The sequence below is a fragment of the Perognathus longimembris genome, chromosome 11, assembly GCF_023159225.1.
Source record: "Perognathus longimembris pacificus isolate PPM17 chromosome 11, ASM2315922v1, whole genome shotgun sequence".
Classification (NCBI taxonomy): domain Eukaryota; kingdom Metazoa; phylum Chordata; class Mammalia; order Rodentia; family Heteromyidae; genus Perognathus; species Perognathus longimembris.
Window position 1 is genome coordinate 21,468,389 of NC_063171.1, and position 21,960 is coordinate 21,490,348.

Sequence of the window (21,960 nt, forward strand, 5' to 3'; positions counted from 1 at the left end):
TGTTTATATTGCATATATTATGTGTGTATACAATGTATGGGGTACAGTGTGTGCTGTGTGTATGTGTGTTATGTGCAGTACATAATGTGTGTTGTGTGTCATGAATTGTGTGTAGTGTGTGTGGCATGTGTGAGATGTGTGAGTGTTAGAGAAAAGTGATCAGAACATCTTACATTTCTGGACACATCAGCCCTCTCCCCGGATACACATCTATGGATTCAACCAACTAAGAAGTGAAAATATTTGAGAAAGAAATTGCATCTGTACTGACCACGTAGGCTTCAGTCTTGGCATTCTTCTCTAAACAACACCATACAGCAACTAGTACATGGCATTTATGTTGTATCAGTTTGAGCAATCTGGCAGTGATTCAACTGATATGGGAGGATGTGCACAGCTTATAGGCAAATACTACACCCTGATTATATCAGGAGCTTAAACACATGGGTCTTGGTGTCTAAGTAACAACTGTTGGTGCTAGATAGCCCTCATAAGAGGAGGGTATTTGAATGCTCACAGGGGGCTTTGTGAGCCTTGAAGTCAGGGTTTCTGAGTATTCTTGACCTACAGTTTCCACCCAGGACTCCTAATCACCTTACTTAGACAGAAATTCAGACTAAAGGACATTCAGCAGTCACCCTTGGACTTGAAGCGTGTGTGTGTGTGTGTGTGTGTGTGTGTGTGTGTGTGTGTGTGTGTGTCCATATGTGATCATATGGACACATAATCTCACTGTACAGGCTGTCCTCAAACTTGGAATCCTCTGGATTTTCCTCTTAAATGCTTTAAAATTATAGGCATGTACAACTGTGTCCAGCTTTGAACTCTGAGTCTTAATTGGCCCAACCTCCACCACCACCACCATTACCCATACACAGCCTGCTTCACACATTCGCATCCTCTGGCTATAAGGGCATTGCTGTGCTGGGGAACTTCACATCCACCATTAGCTTTTGCTCAGGGGCACACAAGTCCTCCTTAGCTCCAGAAGCCTCTTCCCACTCACAAACCACACACCAGGAGCCTTGGAGCCAGGAGGCAGGAGTTTCAGGCCACTACACAAGTAGGTCCAGGCTATAGACCATGTCCTGTCAGAGGCCACCTAAACAAGGCCCATACTTCTCTACTCCTTTCTCTCCAGCAAGCTCCCCACCACTCTACTAGGAAATGTGTGGATTCACATTGTTTCCCTCATTTATCTACCTGCCTCCAGTCTGTGGGTTCTCCTGGGACCCAGCTGGCATCAACTTCCCCTCCTCCCTGCAAGAGAGCACAGGATTGCAGTGATGGGTTTTGAGGTGATAATGCAGGCCCTCCACATGCCTCTCCAGCTATGTGTTCCCTCACCCAACACTCACTCACTCAAAGGCCCCAGGCTTCTGACTCCATCCCCTTTATGGTAACCCTCCTGTCATCATTTCTTGAAATCTTCCTTCATAACCTGCCTGCCTTGGATGCCCACTTATTAAAACTTAGCTGCGTGTGATGGTTAATGTTATGTATCAACACCACACAGACTATCAAACATTATTCAGGATGTTTCTACACAGATGCTATTTTTAGACAAGATTAACATTTAAATGGGTGGAGTCTGAATATAGCAGACTACCCTTCATAATATGCTGAGCCTCATTCTATCAGTTGAAGGCCTTAAAGAGAACAAAGACTGACACCACTGAGCAGAATAGAATTCTGTCAGCCGATGTGTTAGGACTTGAACTTTTTCTTGAGCCTCCTGACTTACCCTACAGGGTTTGGATTTGCCACATCTCCACAAGTGTGTGAGCCAATTTCTTAAAATAGGACTCTATATATCCTATTGATTATGTATAGATTTTGTGTGTATGTTTCCCTGGATGCCCTAACTAATGCCCTACAACCGGGTCTTCCCTCCTCTGAACACCTGCACCGTGCATCTGTCATCATAGACTCAGATGTTAGGGCTGAGGGGCCACTCAGAAGTAGTCACTATGCTCCTAGGAAGAAGAAATACTCTGTTAAGCAGAAGCTTAGGTCCCTGTCACCAGCCAGGATCACCCAACACAAGTGGGAGGTGTCCCACAGAAGAGGGGACAGTTGCCAGCCAGGATCACCCAACACCAGCCCAATGGGACATGACTCAGAAGCCCAGCTGGAGGGCTAGGTGATAAGAATAAGAAAAAATAAATCTCCGTTTTCAAGGTGGTCCACTAACAGAATCTAGTCCCATGGGCTGCAGCAGTACCCTTAGCAAGATGGTGAATTGAGCCATCCCAGAAAGTACTCCAAAGGGAGAAATAACATATTGTCCTAAAAATAGAAGTAAAGGGAAGCTAAGCATATAAGGTGTCTTCAACCCAATAACCCAGACCAAAACACTGTCGTCCCCCCCCCCCCCTCCTAACAGTGTTGGCAAGAGTGGAAAGGAGCAGGGAGGGGGAACTTTGGAGACCGAGTGTAGGAGGCAGCTAAGCAGCCCACGGCTCCCAGAGCTGCTGAACTTCTCAAGAGAGGCCTGGCAGAGGCCCCAGGAGCCACCCCTGGAGGACAGATTCTTCTCTGAGTTAGGGCCTTTTCTATAGCCCTGAAGTTGTGTGGCCTTCACCAGGAGCCTCCTTTCTAAAGCCTCTCTTTCCATGACAAGGCTGTATGTGCATGAGCTCTGCAATCTCACACAGCCACTAGGCACACACAACAATATCACTTACTGCCACTCTCCCAGGCTTATTCTGACCATAGATAGGTGCTGCCCCGTGGTGATTAGGAGCACCAATTTAAGCATGCTCATCCCCCAAATGGCAAGATCTCACACTTGTTGGAGCTGCTGGGTTCCTAATGTTTATTTGTGATTCACTTCTAGAAAACATAGCTACCTCTACTTCCACTTGTATTCAGGCTTGCTCAGCTGCTTCCAATAAGGCCGAGAATAAAGAGGGCCTTCCAGAGCCTGCTTCCCTCATAGCTCTATAACCTGCTCTTTGGAAGGCAGGATGCATCGGAGATGGGGTAGAGGCTCTTGCATTGAGCAGAAAGGCCTGCATGATATCACCATACTAACTCTGCCTGGCTCTCCAGGGTGATTTGATGGGGCATAACCTTTAGAGGCAGCTGCAGCAAGCCATCTGCTGTGAATTTCTCAGCTATACTCTCTGAGGATTCACCAGGGCTGCCAAGTCATAGTAATTCTTTTCTGGACACAGCAGCTGTTAAAGTGGGTCACCTTGCATTTTTACAGCATTTCTACAACCAGGAAGAAAGGAACCTATTTTGCCATAGTGACTAGAGTAGTGGTGAGATGCTGGACTGATTTAGAGGAGAGGGAGAGAAAGCCTGAGAGGACACTGATTCAAAGGAAGTCTGTTTTGTAGATCATCTTTATGTGTGGATCCCCAGTCAGTCTCATAGCATGAGAGGGGACATGAGAGTTCCTTGGAAGTCTAAGGCTTCTAGCCATGCATATGTGAAGAAGAGCAGTCCACACGCCTCAAGGAAGCCATGCCATTGCAAGCCAGTTCACTCTGTCCAGAGAGAGAGAGAGAGAGAGAGAGAGAGAGAGAGAGAGAGAGAGAACAAAAGAAAGGATTTAGGGTCTCCTGAACCCCTCCTCTTAAGGGTTACAGTGACACCGAACATAGACCTCTGTTTAAATGGAGTCATATCAAGGGTTAAATATAGGTCCTTAGCCTTTAGTGAGTAGGCTCAGGGCAGGGAATGGTGGTACATGCCTATAATCCCAGCCACTTGGCAGAAAGAGGGATAAAAATCACAGACTGAGCCCAACCCTGGCAAAAGCACAAAATCCTTCCTGAAAAGAAAAAACAATTGAAAATAAAGCTGGAGCCCTGGCTTGAATCACAGAGCACTTGGTCTATGCACATGCACCATGCACAAGACCCTAGTACCCCCCAAAAAAAGCTCAGCATCCCCTATAAAAGAGCATATGGTCCAGTTTTACTAAGTCCAGTTTTACCTGTGCCACGTAGTGATGGCAACAGGCAGCTCTAGCCTGTTCACTGTGCCTAAGAGCCACAGGCCTTGCTAGCTACAAAGGTGGACCTGCTCAGGCCTGGAAAGATCTGAAATGGTCCAGCAGCCTTACCTCAAGGCCCAGGAGTGTGACCAGAGCTCTGTGTGCTGGAGAACTCTTTCATAAGTGGCTCTCTAGGTGTATACAGAGGGGGCAGGTGATGAGGGCAGGGTGTCTTCTCAAGGGCAGTCATGTGACGTGCTGGTCTGAAGGCTCTTGAACCTGTTCTCTGTCCTTTCATCCCTGATGACTCAGCCTTGTGGCTCCAGCATCATACAATTAGGGTAAGACTCAGTCTCCATCTCTGATGTCACTCTGAAGCCCTGATTCCAATGACCTGGTGGGTACCTACAGGGGCTGCTCTGGGGCTTCTCTCCTCCAAAGCCTGTCCCTCTCGTAGGCATCATCCTTTGGCCAGGGCTCCACTAGACACCCTGATGCAAGTTGGAACCTCGGTCTCTGTTCTGGATGCTCCCGGATGCTTCTGGCTGCTCTATTTCTCATGTTCCCCCACAGATGGATAATGAAATGCTGCATAACTAGAGCTGACAGTACTACCACACTCATAATGTCCAGAGTACTGTTCTAAGTACCTTTCATATATTAGATTATATAAACATCATGATGGCTCTGTAAAATGGGCACTATCATAGTCCCTATTCTGTGGATAAGGAAAAGGGGAGCACAAAGACTTCTGGAAGGCATACAGCTAATGAGATACACAGCCAGAAGTAAACCCAGACAGACTGAGTCCAGGTCTCAGTCCTTCTTGGCTATCTTGTTCTTGGTTTGGGGGGCTCTCTGAGAAGTTCCCACATCCCCTTACTTGTACCTTTCACCAGGACATGACAACAACCTCCTCCCACCCCATTCTTCTGGATTCAACACAACCTGCAGCCAGAATAGCTTTATGGAAATGCAGATGTGATTATGCAGTCAACCTGTCTCATGGGGAGTCTTCTGTGGCTCCAGACGATTACAGGAGACATCTAAGTGGTCTAGAAGAGGCTGCCATTAGCTCCAGCCTCCACTCCCCTCATCCTGTGATGCTGCTTCTCATGGCTTTCATCTCTAGGATGCTCACTGCCTCCAGGTGTCCGTGGATATGCACATCTTTTTCAAGCTCCAACTGAGAAGCCACCTCCTTTTGGGATCCCCACCTATCCTTTCCAGGCAGCATGATAGGTTTCTATGTGTGGTCTTCCCCTCATACAACACAATCCACAGAGCCACATAGTTGTCTTCCTAGACACCAGGATCTCTATGCCCCCTAGGAACTCAGATGACATTTCATCTTTGGATCTCAATTCCTAACACCTAACAGTCCCCTTTGTAAAGGGCTGTTGATGGATTAAATGATCACAGCAAGTGCTTGACATGGAAAACATATATAAACACCGAAGGAAGAAGAGAACAGCGGCATTTTGGCTAGATTTCACCTATTTCCTGCTACTGGTCCTTCCCTGCCCTGGCCCTTCCAGGCCAGCCTGGCTCAGGCCTAACTCACCGGATGCCCTGAGCAACGGTGGGCACAAGGTCATGGCTGGCACGGAGGGGCCGGGTCTTGGCCTTCATGCGGGCATGTTGCAGCAGATGCTTAGCTTCTTTATGCTTGGCGCTCAGCACGGGCTCCGGCTTGGAACCAAAGGTCCTGCAGGGTGGTGCACAGGCCAGGGAGGGAGGGGAAAGGATTAGAAGAAAATAACATGGATTAGAAGGGCTTTAACAGTGTCAGTCATGGGCTATGCCAGGAAAAGCCCTGCATGTGCAGTCTTCCCCTCTGGCTCGTGCTCTAAAGGGTCCCCAAATGGGGTCTGGGGCCTAGAGAATGGAGGGAGGAGCTGGTCCTGCCTTGCACATCTGCTAAAGGACTAGAGGGGAGACCCCAGGAGGATCTAGAGAGGGTAGAGGAGTCTCCAGATTATTCTATTGTTCCTTCCCTGGGCAGACAGTGGGAGTTACCTGGGAGGAGGAGGAAGGGAAGGGCCTAGGGTTATGGGGCTGGGCCTGTGCCCAGACAGATGGTCTTTCAGTGTAGACCTCCCTGCCTCCTTCTGTCTCTCGGCACCCACAATCCCACTCCAGCAACACACTGCCACCCCTGGCTCCCATTGCAGAAGGAATCTGGGAGCTGCCCATCAAACTTCCCATCTTTGCAGGGAATGACATTTTTATAAATCCTGGTGCTTTCTTGCCTGAGTCCCCATCCAAACCTGTCAGGCACCAGCTCAGGGCTCACAGGCTCAGCGCTGAGAGAAATGAAGCTGGACCCAACCCAAGTGAGCAAATGGCTCGATTTTCATAATAATAAGGGTCCTCTAGCAACCCGAACAGATGCGCTGCCTCCCTGGCCAGGCCAGAGCTACAGAAATGACAGTGCCCCTTTCCAAAGCTGTCTACCGGACGGTGCCACACCACCTGCACTGGGCTACGGCAACAATGCCGCCCGTGCCTCCCTCTAATGGGCAGTGCTCTCTGTGGAGCTCGCTCTCCCTGGCCAGGCTGGCCAAGGGCAGGTGTTCGCTCCGCTTGACAGATGAGGGTGTCCAGTGCTGAGAGGAATGTTGGCACACTGCTCAAGGTCGAACATCAGTTGAGAGCACAGCAGAGCAGATAACAGCCAGCCCTGCCGCCTCCAGCATCACCCCATGGCCTCTCCCCTCCCTCCCTGCCTCCCGGCAAAGGCAGAGGATGTCAGGTACACTCTTTGATGTAACCATACAGTTTTTGCTGTCACCTAGGCTGGGCTGTCAGGTACCAGAGACTCAATACAGCCTGGATCTCAGATCTGTGACCTCTACCAACTCCTCCCACCCCATCCCACTCCATACGCTCTTTGGGTGAAGGGGCCTTGGATGACCAGAAAATAAAGTACCAGGAAGCTTCCTAATGTCAGAGATGGATGTCAGTGGATAAGGGCACAACGCCGAGGCCTCCAGGGACAAGGGCTCCTTGAGACATCCTTGGACCCGCGCTGGGCAAGCAATTTTCTCTTTTATTTTCTTCTCATCATTTGCATCAAGCTGTGCTTTGTGCCAGAGTGGGGAAGGCTGCTAGCATAAAGGCACCATCTGTGCCTACAAACCCTGGCAGAGCCAGGCCTGGCTGAGGAAAGAGGAGGACTTGGTGAGGTGATGCAAAAGTGCATCTCCAGGCCCACTGCCGTTCCCCCTCCCCCCTCCAGGCCTCTTTGGCAGGAGAGGGTCCCCCACTCCCCCCACCCCACAGCTTCCAGAGCTCCTCCAAGAAGGCAGAGAACAGCTGTGCTCCCTGGGGCTCCGGCTCTCACAGCAGAGATAATGAGGTTACCAGCCCGGGAGAGGTGGCCCGGCAGCCGCGGGCCTCTGGCTGCTCGCCCTCACACTCAGAACCTTCCGGTGACAGCTGTGCTTCCCTGGCTGTCGCAGGGCATTTGTCACAAGGTCTGATGGGCAGGCAGGAGGGCCCCTAGGCAGCTGGCCAGATGCTGCCACCATCAGCCTTGCCTCAGGTTTTAAAGCCATTTTGCAGCTTTGCTGTTTCCTTTCCATTCCTTCTACTTAGAGCAGGGTTTTTTTTTTTTTTCTTCCTCATCAGCTTCTCTGCTTCAGTTTCTGGCAGAGAAAGCTGGTTTCTCCACTGATTAGAAAAGCAGGGTTTTTAAGTGCCTGGAGGCATCCACGTGGTAGCACACTGAGCAGGGAGGACAGTGGCAGTCCCCTTCACAGACTGCAGACAAGGCCAGCAGAGCACCACTCTAGTCATTGTGGCTCTGTTGGAAGGCTGAGGAGGGCCTGTAATTCTTCCAGGAAGAAGTGAATGTACTGTCATGGGATGCTGAGCCTGTCACTTCCCACCTTCCATCTGAGAAAGTCCAATCTGACCCTGGTCTCTGCCAAGGATAGAAAGCCCCAGATCTAGTCCCTACCTATCACAGATTACAATCCCACAATTCTAGCTTTCACAATTCCTCTGGAAATTTCCTAGAAGAGGTAGAGCAGGCACTGTACCATCAGGCAAAGGCAATTCCTACCTAAGAACAAACAATTCCTACTGCTATCTTGAAATCCTGCACTTCTGGGGCCCATTTGCTCTAGTGGGTGAGTGGCTCAGTGCTTTTCCTTCCCAGGCCTCAGTTTCCCCATCCGTAAGCAGGGGCCTTAGAAAGGGGAGAAGACTCTCACTTTCATCCTAGAAGGCTCAGTTTGGGGCCAGACAGCCTCTGGTGGAGGGTGGGGGGACTCAGAGGTTCCTACCTTGGGACTTCACACCACACAAGTCTGGCTCTCATGGGGTTGCAGATCCTACAAAGAGCTAATTGTTAAGGGAAACTAGAGGGCCACTTGCATGCACAAGCCATTCTTCTGCCTACCAGCCACCAGCATCCTAAGGACAAAGGGCAGAGTGTGTCCCCTCCCTCTCTGATCTCTCCATCAGTTCCTGGAGAAGGGACAGGCTTAACTCTGACTTCATTTCCCCTCACAGCCATGCAGGTCAGGAGAGCCATCATCCCTCTCCTAGCCGGGGGGGGGGGGGGGGGGGGGAGGGGTGGTCAAGGGGACAGAGTGAACTTTTCTGCAGACATCATAATCCTGGATTAAAACAATGAACTCCAGAAACTCTGAGTTTAACCCTTTCATCTTAGGTACAGCATTTGGGAAATGGGGAATAGGAGATATGTCTTTGATTCTACTATGCAGACAATTAAGAGAAAACAGATAGTATATAGAACACATGTGAGCCTCTTTCCTTAGCATTTGTCCCTTGTCTGTATATTTGAAAGCTGTATCTTTGTTGTTTGTCATGATTATTAAAGTAGTTGCACAAAGGGGTTACAATTCCATAAGTCAGGTTATGAGTACAATATAGAAGCTGTATATTTAAAGGACAAAGTTGCTGGGTGCTGGTGGCTCACACCTGTAATCCTACCTACTCAGGAAACTGAGATCTGAGGATCATGGTTCAAGGCCAAGCCAGGCAGTAAAGTCTATGAGACTCTTATCCACAATTAACCACCAGAAAACTGGAAGTGGAGCTGTGGCTCAAAGTGGTAGAGGGCTAACCTTGAGCAGAAAAAATTTAGGGACAGTGCCCAGGCCCCAGGTTCAAGTTCTACAACTCACAAAAAGAAAAGAAAAAGAGGAAAGTAAGAGGACAAAGTCCTCTTCCTGTCATATGGTGTGCAGCTTCCTGAGGGAAGGAAGAGAAGAAGTTGTGCCAGTAGTGCATTGTGGACCTGGGCTCACTGTAGTGCTTCTTTTCTTATGCACTGTCTTCCCAGGTCTGCAGACACTGGCAGGACAAAACTCAGAGTGGTGGTGCAGGGACAGCCTGCCTGAGTTCTGATCCCAGGGTGGTCACTTCCGAGCTGTGTTGCTCTGGCAGGTAACCACTTGACGATTAAGCCTCAGTTTCTTCATCTTCTAAATAAAGGCTGAGTTGTTAAGGTAAGAAGATGCCCTTAAAGGGCTTACTTAGCACAGCATTGGTCACTTTCTGAGCTTCTGTACCTGCTAGCATTTTAACTTATCACCAGTACTTTCACCCGTGCTCTGTTACATCACCCTTATCCTGTTAGTTAGAGCAAATGAGTTCCTACACATGAACTACAATCACTCCCTCAAATGACCAGACCATTCTGTTGTCTGCAAGGGGGAGGCATGTTTGGAAGTGACAAACTCTTCTGTTCAGCTAAAGAAAGCTTGCTAGGCTATCTGGAAAAGAGCCTTTTAAACGCCTTCATGGAAAAGGTGATTTCCACAGAACAGGGAAGGGAGCAGCCCAGCTGGAAGCAGAGGGAAATGGATGCCCAGCTGTAAACAACCCTTCTTTCTTCCTGGAGAAGGAAGACAGCAACCTTAGTAAGGGCTGCCAATAGGATCCAGCATTTAACGCCAGGTCTGGAGCCTTCTAAGGAAAGCAGAACAGCTTTGTCCCACCTTCCTAAAGAAGGCTGAGGAAGTCCTTGCTCAGAATCGGAGCTCAGTGTGTGGTGGAAGTGAGAGGTGGAAGCAGGTATCTGGGTGAGGGGGCAGAGGCCTGCTCAGCTCTGGAGGGGCAGGGGGAAGGCTTTTTCTTGGATTTCAGCCTAGTTGGGCCAGGGGAATGGCCTTCAGTAAATTAGCTTTCTTGAGTTACTTAACTGGTAAAGACTGGATGATGATTAAATGTATATGTGTGGTTTGAGTGTGAGTGTATCAGGGATGTGGCATAGGACATCTGAATGTTCCAAGTGGCACTGACTTTGTGTAGGGCTCGGGGTTAGCTTCCTTCTTTGTTAGGGCTCAGAACACTAGACATTGTAGGAACAAGTTAAGGCTAAATGTGATGTTTGTCTGGGAAAGGATAACAAGATTTCTTTTGTAGCTGCATAAAGGAAAGCTGTAGTGGGGCAGGATGGGGTAAGTGGGGGGTACCAGGACACGCGGGGCTCAGCCACTCTTATTTCGCCTTCCCTGGAGGCTGTTCAGTGATCTCTCTCACCTTGGGAATCCTAGAGCAGGGCGGGAGTGTTTCTCCTCATGTAGCCTAATACTAGATAATACCAGAAAATCCAGAACCTAACCAGTACCACAGAGTGGCCTCCAACCCCCATCACTGGGCTCCTTGACGCCATGGCAGCCCCCATTCCCAGAAAATATGATAATCCTGCAACGGGGAGGCTTGGGGAAGAAGGAAGACCATGTAAATATCAAATATACTCAAGTGTAGATTTCAACCTAAATCCCAGTGCTCTCCATAAGTGGCCTCAGGCCACCTTCCACCCTGTATCCTGTAGGACCATGCCTATATTCCTCCTCAGCTCTCCCGAGCACTTTTGCAGCTCTCACTCATCTGGAATGTCCTGTCTTGCTTCCATTCAGACCCTCACAAGCCCATACAGGCCCCAGCCCTTGGCGAACCCTCACCAGCTTCTTCCTGCCTTCCTGTGCCAGACCATTCCTCAGCTCCTGTTCCATGACCTGCACAGTTCCTCCCCGAGGAGGTCAAGGAGAAGAACTAGCTAAATAGGAACAGCATGGCTGTGGCCTGGCCAGCAGTGGGAATTGACACCAAAATTCCCATCTAACATTACATTCACACTTGTACACAGTGGAAGGTTCACATGAGAGCTCCAATTCGATACTGTGATATAACTGACATGCATTGGGTCTCTTTCTCCTCCTCTTCCCTTCAGGACACACAGCTCCTAAGACCCTTAGACTCTGTAGAGTGATCAACAAATCTTTTATATGCTAGGGAGGAAGGTAACTCAGCCACAGATGGCATGTTCTGTTTTTTCTTCGTCACTAGCATAGCACAGCACATCCTAAAAACCCTCTCCTCTCATTCCTCCCTACAGGCACACTCCAGGGTCTGAGGCTTCCCAGATCAGAATGGCCCAAGGCACGCGGTACAGCCTCTCAGTGGAGACTGCTAGCCTCAGGCTGCTCTGCATGCCTGGTATGCTACAACTGCAGGGTGTTCTATAGCTTCAGGGTGTCCCATAGCCACAGGGTTGTCCTATAGCTGTCTGTGTGTCTCATATAGCTGGAGCCAGCACTCTGATGACTTCTGCAGCTCATCTGGTTTCAAAGATTTTTTTGATCACGTCAAATCAATGTGGGATGCTACCACACTCTAATCCCAACATGGTTTCCAGAGCCTCAGGAAGGAAAGAGGCTGAGATAGCTATGGCCATTTTATCGAGATGAAAATTCTAGATCCAGAGCACCTGCACATAAGAAACAGCCACATGCTGTCGACAGTAGATGAGGACAGATGTGATCCAAGTATGATGCCCACTTCCTGGTCTTCCTGCTTGTCTCTCATGAGCTCAGTCCAGGCATCAACCAGATATCTTGTATGAGGACCTACCTCTTACATCATCCCCCCATCCCAAGCCCCACTGCCTGAGTTTCTTCAGAGACTTAGAATGAACTTTCCCCATGGAGTCTATCACCTACCCTTCACTGCCTATATCTAAAAATAAACTAGGCTGGGGAATGCAGTGGACCCCCCCACCCAGGTCCTCAGCCCAAGATGGGGAGAGGGATGGAAAGGACAGATTGTGGCACTGCAACATGATAATCAGAGCACAGGTTTTGAAGCCAGGTAGCCCCAAGTTTAAGTCCTGGCTCCAAATACCAGCCAAATCATGAGATCTCCCCCTAAAGAGGTTTCTGTCAGTGAACCAGGACCAACACATAAAGTTTGCCATTAGGATAAAATCAGAATGCAGGAACAGCACTTAGCACAGCAGCTGGCATATAATAAAAGCATAAATGAGCATGAAACCAGCAGCTGCATTTGTGACACTGGGAAGTACTGATCCTCTAGGGCTTTTTCTGCCCCTAAACAAGGAAGTCCCTGGGGGTTGAGAGTAGAGGTCTCCTCTGCCTCTGACCCTTAGCATGTAAGGTCCTGGATTCTCAATGGCTCCCAATGACAGCTGACTCCATGGGATCACCACAGGGCAAGCCCAAGGATTGGGCTTGCAGTCAGTGTCATTTCATAAACTTGTTACATTGCTGCATTACTATGTTGCAGAGCAGTAACAATCATGGGCATAATTAAGTACATGTTGAGTTAACTTGCTTATGATGGTTAGTTTTTTGCAACGTTCAATCACATAGATGCTAAGCTTAAATGAATGTAATACAACTATTTACCCCTCAAGCCCTGAGAAATTCTTCAGAGCTCACTTCCCCATGGAGAAGGCGCTGCCAGTGGCTGGACATAGCCGTAGAGCACTCCTCTGCCCTGGATCCCACCACCCCTTAGTACAGAGTCTAATTCAGGACCCTAGCCTCAAGTGGATCTCCCAGGGCATGCTTTACTCACAGATCTCTTGGGAAGTCGAGCTCTATAGAAGTAGCACCCCAAAATCATACCACTTACAGGAAAAACAGAGTCCCACAGGGTTCTGGGGCATTGTGGCATGGCTGTTACCTGAATCTGCCTATGTTATCTGTCTAACAGGGACCTGACCCTCACACTGACCTTATGTCTTTCTGTGCTGGTCATTCTAGGTGGGTATTTCGCTACATCTTTGAACCAAGATATCTCTCCTCTCTCCACATACATTCTTCTCTCTGTCTGTCTGTCTGTCTGTCTGTCTCTCTCTCTCTCTCTCACACACACACACACACACACACACACTACTTAATCTCTATGATGCAGCATCTGGCTTCTGATGGCTGGAAGTTTAGCTCATAGCCTAGAAGTCCCTGTCCTGAGGATTCTGCAGCAATGCTGTCTCATCATATGACTACAGGAAAGCCCCTTCCACCCTTACTTGAGGTCTCCTCTTTTAAAATGAGTGATTTTATTATTATTTTATTATCCAACATATAAGTCAGGCTTCTCCTTTCAACAGTGACCTCTGAACAAAGGCTGCACCTTCCTGAAGAGCCTTTTCCCCAAGGGATGGAGTAGGTAGGAGTGGGCAAAGCAACTTCAGGGCATGGGTCCCATCTCACAGCACACAGCCTCTGCCCAGGCCTCCACAGGGCAGGAGGTGGAGAGAGGACAGCTAGAGGGCCAAAATGGAATATCACTGCGGACCATGGTCCTTTCTGCAGTCAAATTCCTCCACAGTGGCAGAGTGAGAAAAGGACAAGAAATAATGAAAACAGTGGCTAAGGAGACAAGAGAGGAGACCAGATCAGAAATAAATAGAGACGAACATCCTTTTCTCCACCAGACCCTTAGCCAGTCAGAAGCTGAATTGCCTGACTCTGGGCAGCCCTAGCTTTGTTAAAGCAGGCTGTGGGATTGAAGCTGCCATAGTCTGAATGCTTATGTTCCCCCAAATTCACATGATAATATTAGGAGGAGGGGCTGGGGAAGCAACTTTCAACTTCATAAAAGGGACCCCAAAGAGTTTCCTTGCCCTTCCCACCATGTGAAGACAAGGTAAAAAAAATACCCTCTGTGTACCAGGAAACAGACTCTCACCAAACAAGGAATCTGTCCAGACATCAGCTTCCAGAACTGTGAGAATCACATTTCTGCTGCTTGTAAACACCCAACTATTGTATTTTGTCACAGCAGCCCAAGTATATTAGAACAGAGGCCTGCCCATGTTTTCTGGAGGGTAGGTCAAACAGAGTAGAATTTATGCAGGGAGCAGTTTGATCACAGAAAAGCAGCAATGTTGACCTCTGCTCTCAGCAGAAATCACAAGACTGTACAGAGGCTGACATCACCATGCAGCTGGGAAAGGGAGCCAGCTCCAGCCTCAGGGCCTCCTTCAGGCTTGTATAATAAGAGCTAAGAAAAGATGGAAGCTGCAGCTAACTTCTGTGTGGGTACCTGGGGTGGCTCAGGCCACCATAGTACCTTGAGTTTACTTCTCTTTCTTGTCTGGTTCAGTACAATGCCCAGGAAAAATAAGTGTCCTCTTCCTGTCCCTACACAGCCTGTCCAACTTCCCCAGACAGTGGTGGAGGAGCTAGGAGAAAGTCTATGGGTGTTACTGTAAGACTGCAGGTAAAATCCTTGGCTCTGACTCCAGCGCATGATTCTGATTACGGAAGTAATATGTGAAGCAAAACTTTACATTCATTCTCTTGTTTTAGCCTCATAACAATTCTATGTCATAACCAGACAGCTATTTTCAAATTTCAAGATAAAGAGACAGAAACCTAGGCAGAGGAGCAGGAAGTTGCAAGGCCCTTGGCACACCTCTGTGCCTGGTGGTTTTGCTCAAATAGCAGCAGCCTGGGGCACTGGGGTATCTGCTACTTTCTACAGGGTTTCAGGGTGATGATCTACAGTGGTCCTGTGCCCACCAACATAGAGTTTGCCTGTTTTGTGGCTTTTCAAGGTCTACTATTGTTCTGGTAAGGAGTGATTTTTAATATGAGGCAAGGAAGGAGGAAGAGAAAATGTGGCTCTGATCCCTTACCTGTTCAGGTCTGAGTCCTGTGGGGAGCGTCCTGAATCCCAGTCCCTGTCCCCTGCTGGTCGCTCTAGGGTCCAGAAAGAGACATCAAATGACATCAGAAACTAGGCTCTCAGCTGCCACTTAATGACCATCAAGTGAAGTTTGGGCCGCCATTTATTTTCCAGATAAATCCAACACCTTGCTGTGTCTCAGTCTGAGAAGTGCAGGCATAAGCTGTTACAATGGCTGAAATAGCTCTCAGGAGAGGAGTGATGAGTGAGCTCTTGAAGGAGGGCTGTCTCTTGAGAGTCTTTCTGGACACTCACACCTCCCAGCAGGGCCATGGTGGAGCATGGCCCAGCAGCCAGGACTGTCAGCATAATAGGATGCTCAGCCTCTGAAGAGAAGGGCTCTCTTCTGCTTGCATGCCAGAGGGTGATGAGGGCCACAGAGGGACAGGGGGGAAGAATACAAAACACCATTCTGGAAAGGGCTACAAAAAAAAAAAAAACCAGCACAGGAAAGAAGTCTTGGCAGCCTTTTCTTCAAAGTAGAGTCACCTCACACTGATCTGGAGGAATTAGTGTCTTTATGGCAGGCCTGCCTGTAAGGGGAGTCAATAACTTTGCCAGTGCCAACAATAAAAGGATACTCTGGTTATTTTGGTGACAGAGGACTCCTTTCTTGTTCCCCACCATAAGTGCCTCCTTCCCCTCTTTCCCTCCCCCTAGACCTTTGCTCGCCACCTCAGCTGGACTATAGTAAGCCTCACCTGATATACTTCCATCCAGGGAAGGAGTCCAGGCTGGGGTTGCCACCTTGGGGCAACTCTGTCCAGAGACCTTAAGCATCTCCTGCAGCAGAAGACGGTTCTTCTCTACTTGGTCAGACAGGGACAAGGCATTATCCCCTGGGCCCAGAGCCTGCAGCTCTCCAGCTCTCCAGAGTGTCCCCTGTGGGACTGTCCTGAGGTTTAAGTCCTTCTCAGAGGTCAAAGGTGTGCTGTCCAGATCTAGTGCCATAGACAGATGGTCTTCCAGGTGGTGCACCCTTCCTTTTGTCAGGTTGGGTATGCAGGAGACTTTACAAGGACTAGACCCTTCTGGCTGAGCTGGAGTAGTTCTGTGGATGAGGCTCTCTTGCAAAGAGCTGGGCCCTGAAAGCAGACTCTTCTCATGTTCACACAACATCCATACTGCTTCTGGAGGCCACGGACTCTGCCCATTCTGGCACTCAAGCCCAGGGGTGAGTGACCTGGATGGCCTAAGCACCCCATTCCTGGTGGGTTGGTTTTCATTGACACTGCTGTCAAGCTGCCCATCACTGGGGTTCTCGGCATGGGGGACCAGCACAGCATCTGGCAAGGGAGAGCCTTCGGGAAGGCTCTGGACTCCCCTGGCCTTGCCTTGTGGGCATTTGGATTTCTTAGGGGATGAACACTCATGGGAAAGGGGGCAGGGGCTGTCCCCCTGTTTATTTGCTGTCATCTCCTTCAAAGCTCTCACTTTAGACTCCAGAACAGAGGGCTTTTGCAGCTCCTGTGTTCTGGGAGGCTGAGGACTCATCCAGGTGGGAGTTCTGTCTTCCTGAGGGCATGGCCAGGGTCTTGGGAGGGCTCCATTATCCAGCTGTGGTACAGCTGATGTTACCTGCATGGGGCTGGCTGTTCTGCTCCAAGGCTTGGATTTTCTGCAGGAGAAAACAAAGATCCTGAGACTCCAGCACAAGCACCCAGGTGGCTTTAGCAACTTGCTTGGTTCCCAAAGTGCCTTGGTGTGGAACCATGCCCAGATGAGAGTAACCTGGAGATGGCAGTCTTCTAACTAATGTGAATGCAACTTTGAGAAGTCCTAATCATAGAGCAGTGCAAATATGTTATTATTAAATTTATTCTTCTGAATCTCTGTAGTGTTCTAGTCTCCTGTCTCTGCTTTACAGATGAGCAAAATGTATTCTCAACCATCAACCTGATGTCTGTAGGGACAAGAGTGAAAGTTAGGGTGGTTCTCCAATCCCTGGCCTCTTGCTTTGCTAGCCACTGCTCTGAGGAGGCTGTTACCATCCACTAATGGCTAACATGCTCTCTCTTGTTCTGGAGGGACTGTAGGAAAGGATCAGGCCACTTCTGTCCCTCCAGGGTCACCAGGCCCTGGCTGAACAAGCCTTAGAAGTCAGCATTATGGGTTGTGCTCAAAGGGAAATCACAATCAGTTACCAAGTCCTATCAGCTCTCTTGCTGGGCAGTCCTTTCACATGCTTTCAGTCTTTGTCAAATAATCCTGACACAACTCTGTCAGAGTGGCATTATTACCATCATTTTTCCAGATGGAAAAACAAATTTACAGAGATTGTGTCACAGGTGCTAAGGAGAAGCCCTGTGTGGAATAAAAAGCTTATAATAACCCCAGGGCTCTTGCAAAACACTCATGACTCCTCAGTCCCACCACCTCATTTAGAAGATGGGGCTGCTCAGTTCACATGGAGTAAGTGACTCCCCAGTATCACACAGCTTCTTCAGTAGCACAGCTGATATTAATGGCTTTGGAGAGGAGGAAAAGCTTGGCTTTTTACTCACCACAGTGTTGTTTGCCTGTATATCTACATGCTAGTGTTTTTCTTGTGCCACCTCTGAGGCTTGAACTCAGGGCCTGGGCACTGTGCCTTAGCTTTTTCACTGAAGGCTGGCACTCTACCACTTGAACAGCACCTCCACTTCCATCTTTTTGGTGGTTAGTTGGAGATAAGAATCTCACTAGCTTTGAACTCTGTTCTCAGCTTTCAGCCTCTTGAGTAGCTAGGTGGGGTGCTCCAGCATCTTAATACTTCCTCTTGTTCCCAAAGAAAGGGCTACTTAACATCACACACAGCTAGAAATGTCTCACTCACTTCAAGGAAACTCAGTATATTAACTACAAATTAGGAATTAATTATTCCCTTCACACAGTCATAAAGATTCACCATAAAATGTTTGGAAATGCCAAGTCCCTCTACAGTTGCTTGTTACAACTCAACTTATACATAATGTTTCAAGATAAAGCAAAACACACATATAATACAAAGTGTCACAGTCGTTTTAAGCCTGTGAAGTTTAAGAACTATCATTAGGATAGAAATCTTTTCCTTCATCAGTTAACCTAGGATGTACTGGGTTTCTCTTTGCTGTCCAGCTACCTCTTCCTCTCTTCCAAGATCCAAGCCAGAAAACAGGGCTAGGATGTAATAGGAGCATTTCAGTGATGGCTAAGCCCCTGTCCTGAGACCTTCAGGAATGAGATCGTCCCTTTAAAGTCCCCTGGGCAGTCTTCCCGGAAGACAGTTCTGATGGGCGCTTTCAGCTCCTATGATCCGGGCTGTAACTCAGAGTGGGAATGAAGATGGACGTGAAGGGCGGGCCTCCTCCTTGCCGTTTGGTGACCCGAGGAGGTCGGGTCCCCAGCAGCCGAGGTGCCTCCCTCCGCCCGGTAGCATGGCATACTCACGGAGGGCTGTGGCGGGCAGCTTCGGCCTCCATCCCCTCCATCCCTCTGAGAGGTGAGGCCGTCCTCCACCCTTCCCCTCTTGGGCCTGCGGAAGACTTCGGGGAGGGACTTCCAGCCCGGGATCCGGGTGGGTGAGAGTGAGGTCCGCAGGCCTCGCCCCTTGCCTGCCCGACACGGGGTCGCGATCTGGGGAGAGCGATGTGCGCAGCTTGGAGCGGGAGCGCACTGCTTTGCGTGGAAGAGGGAAACGCCGGCGGGGCGCCCTCCCGGGCCATCGCAGAGGAGTGGCGGAGCAAGAGGAGGGGCAGCGGAAGGGGCTGGAGGAACCAGGACCTCAGCCTCCCCACCCCCAGCCTCCTGGAGCTGTTTCTCCCCGACCGCCCCGGGGACAACCTAGCTACCCGCCCAGAGTTTGCGCCCAGCCTGGCCAGCCGCCCGGCGGGTGCCAGGGGATGGAGCTCAGCGGATCACCGGAGTTAGGCAGAAGTTAAGGCCGCCCTTTGTTTATACTAGTTTTCCGGAGGAGTCTAAAGATTTCTCTGTGGGGCTGTCCCCATGCTTTCCTCCAAATCAAGGTCACTGGCTCCCGTGGTGAGGTGGCACTTAGGGTAACCCTGAGTGAACAAGGGTCCCCCCATCCTGTCTGCCAAACCGAGAGCCCACCCCTCATTTAGGGTAGCTAGGAACTAGTTTTCAAGATCCCGGCGAGTCTGGAGCTGGGAGGATAAGTAAAAGGCTTTACCTGTAGCAGTGGTCCAAACCAATGTGTCTTTATTCACCCGAGATGTGGCCAAGTCTATTTCCAAACCTATTTTCCCACAAAAGACAGCGAAAATAAGAGAGGAGTCAGAACATTTCAGACAGCTCTGCAGAGACTATGCCTTCTTTTCTTCTGCAAGTGAGCCTCACACAAAGCAAAGGGTAGTTGTGCTCCTGCACCAAGATCATCCTCAAGATGGCCAGGTTAGCAACCGAAAGTGCTCTGTCTGTGTAGTGCATGGAGCAAAAGGTGCTTCCAGAAGGGTTTGGCTTTCCTTGAGTGAGAAGGCTTGCTCTGCAGAAGGTGCAAGGGGACATTCTGGTAGGTCTGAAGACTTGAAAACTGCCAGTAGCCTCACCTGAGATGATCTAGGCAAGCCTGGTGTAAGGGAACAGATCCAAAGTCACATAGCTCTGGGGACTGGTGGTCTAGAGTCTGGGTACTTTCCTTTGTGTGCCCAAAGCAAGTAGTTCTCCAACAGAGTATGTAGGCTGTGTTTATCAGTACTGACATATCATGGCCTAACAACAGTACCATCCTCGGCAGGCATTCCAACACCTTTGTTATCTCATTGCACTTCACTCTATGGGCAGGCGCTGTGGTCTCTCTCCTTCCTATAGATGAGGAAGCTGAATTTAGGTCAGCACTTCAGAACACAGTTAGTAAGCTCCATGTCTGCCAGACAGTGCTTTTCCCCAGCAGCTGCATATCCTACAAGAAAGGTTTAGGTAAGTTTTGTTGTTTGTCTTAAATAAAATAATTTGTGAAAGGGGCTGGGAATATGGCCTAGTGGCAAGAGTGCTTGCCTCATATACATGAAGCCCTGGGTTCAATTCCCCAGCACCACATATATAAAAAATGGCCAGAAGTGGCGCTGTGGGTCAAGTGGTAGAGTGCCAGCCTTGAGCGAAAAGAAGCCAGGGACAGTGCTCAGGCCCTGAGTCCAAGGCCCAGGACTGGCAAAAAAAAAATAATAATAATTTGTGAAAAAAACATGAAGTACTGTGACACTCAAAATATCAGGCTGGCCCTTTCTTTCTGGATCCTGCCAGTCTCTCCTCTTCTGTAAAATCCTGAAAAAAAAAAAAAAAAGATCCTTCCTGTCCCCCAGGGGCAAACATCAGACCTTTGGACAAAGCTGCTGCTGCTGGGGTGGGGGGTGGGGGGCTCCAAAGCACCTCATATCAGATCTCAAATCTTTACAACCCTGAAAACTATGAACCCTATTGCTTCACTTTAGAGTAAAGAAATCTGGATTACAGAGAGGTGAAATGACTAGCCCAAAGCCACGTTGCTAGTACAGCTAGACTCTGAATCAAATTCTGCCTGACTCCAAGGTTCTGTCTTGCTTTTTTTCAGAAGCAGCTCTGAACGCAGATTTCTCCATGACCCCAGTAGTCACTCTTCCCAGAAGTTAATGATCTGTAAGGCAGGTTTCTGAAAATTCCAGCAGAGGTTTAATGTTTAAACCTCCAAAGGTCCCTCCCCACATCTTATGAGATACAAATAATCACCTTCAGTTTACTCATTGAATTTGTGACTTTGTGTGGAGGGACAGGAAGTACCCTTAAGAGACACCAAAAGCAAATCCCTAAGAAGCATCTTAACATATATTATAACTACCATGACACCTATATGTCAGAGGGACTAACTTCTATTTTTTTCTCCCCCTCCCCCCTACTAACTTCTATTTTGTTCCACAGATATTTGCTGAACTCTTTGATATCAGGGATAGGAAAAGGTGTGTGTGTGTGTGTGTGTGTGTGTGTGTGTGTGTGTGTGTATTTCAACTCAGAGCCTTGTGTTCTTGATTGGCCTTTTAAGCTCAAAGCTGGTGCTCTACCACTTAAGACATACCTCCACTTCCATGGGGAACAAAAATTAATACATAGGCCCTGCCCTTAACATTCTGACCAAAGTTGAACAGGGCTTGGCAGACACATAAACCTGGTATGTTCCCTCTTGACCAGGTAGTCTAGGGAGGTGTACCTTGGTCATAGGAAGAGCTGAATTGAAGAGTATGTGTTGGATGGGAAGAGGCAGAGGGGGTGGGAGGCATTTCAGGCTGATAATAGCATCAGCTCAACAAGGTAAAGCTCATCTACACAGCATGGAGAGAAGCTGCCTTGTGAAACTGAAACTCACAAAGTTCTGGTGAGAGCAGAGGCTGCAGCAGGAGTGCTGTGGGCCTTATTGAGTGCCTCAGGGGTCTGGTGGAGGGGCCTGCTGAAGGAACCTGGACTCCATCCTGAGGAGAAAGTCCCTGGTGGGTGGCCTTTCCCATAGCCTGGTACATTTCTGGACTAGAACATTACTTTTAATCTGTTTCATTACTACGTTTGGGCAAAAATCTAGGAGGGAAAAAAAAAATCCCGTGATAAATAGTGATGATGTAGCCCTTTCCTCCATTTGAATTCGAACAACTAAGGAAAGTCATGATTCCCAGAAGCTTCTTTGACTTTCTCTGGATGACGCACAACCCCTCTCTCCCAGCTTCCCTACTGGGCTCTGATCCCTCAGAGTAGGATATGAAATTGGGTTTCACATAGGATGAAAGGAGAGGTGAGAGTTCACATGTAGAGTCAGGTGAGACAGCAAGGGGTGGGATGGACACCTCTTTCAGGTCAGCACAGACTGCTGGCACTCATCCAACCCAAACCCCACATTTCCCTTTAGTTCCGGTCTTGATGAAGCAAGGAGGCAGCTGACCCCAGCAGTAGCTCCGGAAGTGATTCACAGCCCCACAGCCTTCCCTCCGGCCTTCATCTTTTCTTTGTGGCTATGGAGCAAGAGATGTTGGGTCCCATCACTGCCAGGGCTTTGTGCCTGGATTTGTCCCCTCTCTCCCTCTCCTTCCTTGGGATTG

At 49.1% G+C, this 21,960-nt stretch overlaps 1 protein-coding gene across 7 annotated transcripts in view; it reads right to left on the reverse strand.

Annotated features, from left to right (window-relative positions):
- The window catches only part of Kiaa1614 (KIAA1614 ortholog), a 33,343-nt gene extending 13,488 nt beyond the window's left edge, over positions 1 to 19,855 (reverse strand). For 4 of the 7 annotated variants that reach the window (XR_007212638.1, XM_048357963.1, XM_048357966.1 and 1 more), the window contains exons 1-5: positions 18,335 to 19,036; positions 15,628 to 16,544; positions 14,877 to 14,940; positions 5,514 to 5,657; positions 1,204 to 1,260 (exon numbers count right to left, since the gene is read on the reverse strand). Coding sequence is in view for 6 of the 7 variants with exons in the window: in XM_048357963.1 (XP_048213920.1) it covers positions 1,204 to 1,260; positions 5,514 to 5,657; positions 14,877 to 14,940; positions 15,628 to 16,544; positions 18,335 to 18,609 (1,457 nt within the window). In the remaining variant the exon portion in view is untranslated. Of the gene's footprint in view, positions 1 to 1,203; positions 1,261 to 5,513; positions 5,658 to 14,876; positions 14,941 to 15,627; positions 16,545 to 18,334; positions 19,037 to 19,652 lie in introns of those variants that run through there. The other 3 variants (XM_048357964.1, XM_048357968.1, XM_048357965.1) reach the window with 2 other exon arrangements.
- Positions 19,856 to 21,960: the final 2,105 nt, after the last annotated feature.